Consider the following 4857-nt stretch of genomic DNA (forward strand, 5'->3'; position numbering starts at 1 on the left):
ATCTGTGGTCCAAAATCATCTGGGTTTTAAGCGTTGATGTGTTTTGTCTTTTTAGCTGTTTTATAGACTCTCTACCACCATTCATGCCTTCTCATTCCTTTCATTGTGTCTCATGGATTGTGGTCATGTATTTGTATTTAGATAGTGATTTTTTCCCCTAATGTACATTTAAAAAAGAAAGTTATCCTGAGACTTCTCTGGTGGTTCAGTGCCTGAGACTCCACAAGTCCAATGCAGGGGGCCCAAGTTGGATCCCTGATGGGGGACTAGATTCCACATGCTGCAACTAAGATCCAGCAAAGCAAAATAAAAATAATATATTTTAGAAAAAAGAAAAAAGTTATCCTAATTCATATACATGTTCCACCCCTAGTATACACGTAAATGGTAACATGCTGATTTTTATATGCAAAATAAAGACACTGGGTCAATGCATGGAGAGCATGTGCTACTTAGAACTGGCTTTCTTTCCTAGAACTCGCTAATGCCCAGCCCCTAGCTCTCTGTGTGACCCGCACACTGAAACTTGCCAGGCTGTTACCATTGCACGGGGCTTGAGGAGAGGTGCTGCAGTGGTGCCCTTACTCTTCACAAAGTGGGGGTGGTCGGCTTTGGCCTCTGCGCTCCTCTGATTTAGCTGCTCTGAGGGTGAGATGCTTATCAAAGTTCCATGACCAGCTGAAGAGGATGATTCTTCCAGACTGTTAGACTTCCTCAAGTGATTCTTCCTCTTTCAAATGAGCTTAGCATGAAAAAGATAGAAGCACAGTGAGAGTGATAGAACATATGCAGGAATCTGTTTTTCGCTTAGTAAACTCCTGGTCCCATAGCCAATAGACCCCAATCAAACAAAGTCTGGTTACCTGCTCCTGACTCATTTGAGGAAGAAGTGAATGTATTGTCTAATAAGTATCAGTATCTATTCTTCCTATGTACACAGGGAAGAACAATTATATTAAGTTCAATAACAGAAGTTTCTTCTTCTCGTTCTTTTCCGTCTACCCCCTCCTCTTTTCTTCCTCCCCTCAATCTTTTCCTGACTCCCCTCCTCCTCCTCCTCCTCCTAATTTCAGGCCCTGGCATAAATTAAGAGCTTACTGAATGTCAGTGGTATAATTTGAGTAAGTGAAAAGTGAAAGTCACTCAGTCATGTCCGACTCCTTGCAACCCCGTGGACTATACAGTCCATGGAATTCTGCAGGTCAGAACACTCCAAGTCAGCGTGGGTAGCCTTTTCCTTCTCCAGGGGATTTTCTCAACTCAAGGATTGAACCCAGGTCTCCTGCATTGTAGGCAGATTCTTTACCAGCTGAGCCACAAGGGAAGTCCAAGAACACTGGAGTGGGTAGACTATTCCTTCTCCAGCAGATCTTCCCGACCCAGGAATTGAACCAGGGTCTCCTGCGTTGCAGGTGGATTCTTCAACTGACCTATCAGGGAAGCCTTAATTTGAATAAAGGCAAGAGTAAAGTAAATTATGATCACTTAAATTCATTAGGTTAGAATTCTATGAATTGTAAATTTACAGGTTAAGACTAAATACAGATTAAGATAAATAAGAAAATTATAATAATTCATCATAAATTATCTTCCTTAAGTCTTCTATGTCTTTTTAAAATTTTTCTATGAAAGTATATCAAAAACGTGATATACTGTCTATTAACTGACACAATCCCATGTGTTCTTGCTTTTTCCTAAGAAACTATTGAATTGCTCTGAATATGGAAGTGGATCTTGCCCAGAAAACGAAAGGCCGGTAGGGGTCCGAGCTGCCATGTATTCCTTTATGTCTGGAGCCATATTCATCACAGTGTTTGGTAATCTTGCCATGATCGTTTCCATTTCCTACTTCAAACAGCTTCACACACCAACCAACTTCCTCATCCTCTCCATGGCGGTCACTGATTTCCTGCTGGGATTCACCATCATGCCATACAGTATGATAAGATCAGTGGAGAACTGCTGGTATTTTGGGCTTACATTTTGCAAGATTCATTATAGCTTTGATCTGATGCTCAGCATTACATCCATTTTCCATCTTTGCTCGGTGGCCATTGATAGATTTTATGCTATCTGTTACCCTTTACAGTATTCAATCAAAATGACGATTCCAGCCATTAAGCAGTTGCTGATTCTCTGCTGGTCAGTCCCCGGGACATTCGCCTTCGGAGTGGTCTTCTCTGAGGCCTATGCTGATGGAATAGAAGGCTATGACATCTTGGTTGCTTGCTCTAGTTCCTGCCCAGTGATGTTCAACAAGCTATGGGGCACCACCTTGTTCATGGCAGGTTTCTTCGCTCCTGGGTCTGTGATGGTTGGAATTTATGGCAAAATTTTTGCAGTATCCAGAAAGCATGCTCGTGCAATCAACAACTTACCAGAAAATCAAAATAATCAAATGAGGAAAGACAAGAAAGCAGCCAAGACTTTAGGGATAGTGATGGGTGTTTTTTTATTATGCTGGTTTCCCTGCTTTTTCACAATTTTGTTGGATCCCTTTCTGAGCTTCTCTACTCCTGTAGTTTTGTTTGATGCTTTGACATGGTTTGGCTATTTTAACTCCACATGTAATCCTTTAATATATGGTTTCTTTTATCCCTGGTTTCGCAGAGCCCTGAAGTACATTTTCCTGGGTAAAATTTTCAGCTCACATTTCCATAATACTAACTTGTTTAAAGAAAAAGAAACTGAATAGACTTATTTGTATGAGTGGAAAGAAGCAAAGGACTGGAATTTAGAAGAACAAAGTTACTTAAACTCTGTGTGTGGTGTGTGTGTGTATGTGTGACTTTGGCTACCATGGAAAGTTTTTGGTTTCTAAAACTTGAGAGGAAAAAAGAATTTTTTCTTTGAACCCCAAATCCTGTCTTTTCAGAATAGTTCTTACTGCTTATAGGTAGAGAAGAAAGAAAAAAGTCAGAAAGGTGAAGAGAAGGTAGAAAAAGCCAGGAAGGGGATGAAGGGAACACACACAAAATTTTGTACTATTTGGAAGGGAGCAAAACACAAGCTGAGCTTGAGTATTGCTCTCCCCATTCTCACCATCACACACATTTTGTGTGATATTTTATTTACATTGTCTTCCTCAGAGTCTGATCAGAGGTATTTTGAAACATCGACCACTAAAAATTATAGGTAAGTAAATATGGAAAAAACAATTTCAAGAAGTCATATGATGTCAAGAATCAATCATTTGATAGTTGAAAATCAGCCTTTACTAGATTTTACAGTTGTGAGATTGAACCTTTTTTTTTTAATAAAATAAGAAATGGAAACTGTGTAACTGAGGCCCCAGATTCCATCCGCATTTCCGTCCGAGTATCATCTTAATCATGCAATTGACATTTTTTCTTTTTTCTATTTTCTATTTTTCTGTTTTACTAGCCAGAGAATTCCAGCCAGAGCCTTCCTTTCTTTCTCTGGCTCATTCACACTTTGTATGACTATTGGTGTTCTGATTTTTAATAAATGTGAAGTACATACCAAAAAAAGGTTGCATTTTGACTCAGTCACTCGTTTTTGCTTAAAATGTGTACATGTATCTTTGAATAATAGAGTAGCAGCAGGAGGAAGCAAAGAAGAAAGCTTCTATTTATGGTGGTGCTTCTGGGTACAAGAAGCTTTATACAGCATGTGCTATTCAATGACTTTTAAACTTTAAGTTGTGACCCATTAGTAATTTGTAAAATCCACTTAGAAGTCTGCAACCAGTGGTGTGCTAGAAAATGTTTAACATCTGGCTCTGAAAAGAAAGAAAAAAGCCCATATTTGTAGAATTTGATTTTTTATTTTCATTGAGCTGATTTCAAGCTATGAACGTAATGTCAACAGGTTCTAAAATTCCTCAAAAGTTAACCTATTCCTGCACGTGGACATAAGAGGTTCTAATTTACCACTGACTGCAAAAAATGTTTTTAATGAAAAGCAAACCAGAACAGAAGAAAGTAGATAATTTCAGAATATACTTGCATTCAGGGTAAAGATTGCCTTATGAAGTTTTCATTTAAATGTATATACACAAGTATGTTTGTGGATGTATTTTGTGTGAAATTTTTGTTTAATTTTTCCATTACATTATTTCAATGAGCATTTTTTTTTCTCTTTTTGGAAATGTTTACATCAGTTCAGTTCAGTCACTCAGTCATGTCCTACTTTTTGCGACCCCAAGAATTGCAGCATGCCAGGCCTCCCTGTCCATCACCAACTCCCAGAGTTCACTCAGACTCACGTCCATCGAGTCAGTGATGCCATCCAGCCATCTCATCCTCTGTCGTCCCCTTCTCCTCCTGCCCCCAATCCCTCCCAGCATCAGAGTCTTTTCCAGTGAGTCAACTCTTCGCATGAGGTGGCCAAAGTACTGGAGTTTCAGCTTTAGCATCATTCCTTCCAAAGAACACCCAGGGCTGATCTCCTTTAGAATGCACTGGTTGGATCTCCTTGCAGTCCAACGGACTCTCAGGAGTCTTCTCCAACACCACAGTTCAAAAGCATAAATTCTTCGGCATTCAGCCTTCTTCACAGTCCAACTCTCACATCCATACATGACTACTGGAAAAACCATAGCCTTGACTAGACAGACTTTTGTTGGCAAAGTAATGTCTCTGCTGTTGAATATGCCATTTAGGTTGGTCATAACTTTCCTTCCAAGGAGTAAGCGTCTTTTAATTTCATGGCTGCAATCACCATCTGCAGTGATTTTGGAACCCCCCAAAATAAAGTCTGACACTGTTTCCACTGTTTCCCCATCTATTTCCCATGAAGTGATGGGACCAGATGCCATGATCTTAGTTTTCTGAATGTTGAGCTTTAAGCCAACTTTTTCCCTCTCCTCTTTCACTTTCATCAAGAGGCTTTTGA

At 39.6% G+C, this 4857-nt stretch overlaps 1 protein-coding gene across 1 annotated transcript; it reads left to right on the forward strand.

Annotated features, from left to right (window-relative positions):
* Positions 1-1774: 1774 nt before the first annotated feature.
* Positions 1775-2695, forward strand: LOC104991698 (trace amine-associated receptor 2). The gene has a single exon (XM_010844290.1). It carries the CDS (start codon positions 1775-1777, stop codon positions 2693-2695), a length of 921 nt encoding a protein of 306 aa, XP_010842592.1.
* The last annotated feature ends 2162 nt before the right edge of the window (positions 2696-4857 follow it).

This window comes from Bison bison, unplaced genomic scaffold (genome assembly GCF_000754665.1).
Source record: "Bison bison bison isolate TAMUID 2011002044 unplaced genomic scaffold, Bison_UMD1.0 scf7180017864198, whole genome shotgun sequence".
In the NCBI taxonomy this organism is placed as follows: Eukaryota; Metazoa; Chordata; class Mammalia; order Artiodactyla; family Bovidae; genus Bison; species Bison bison.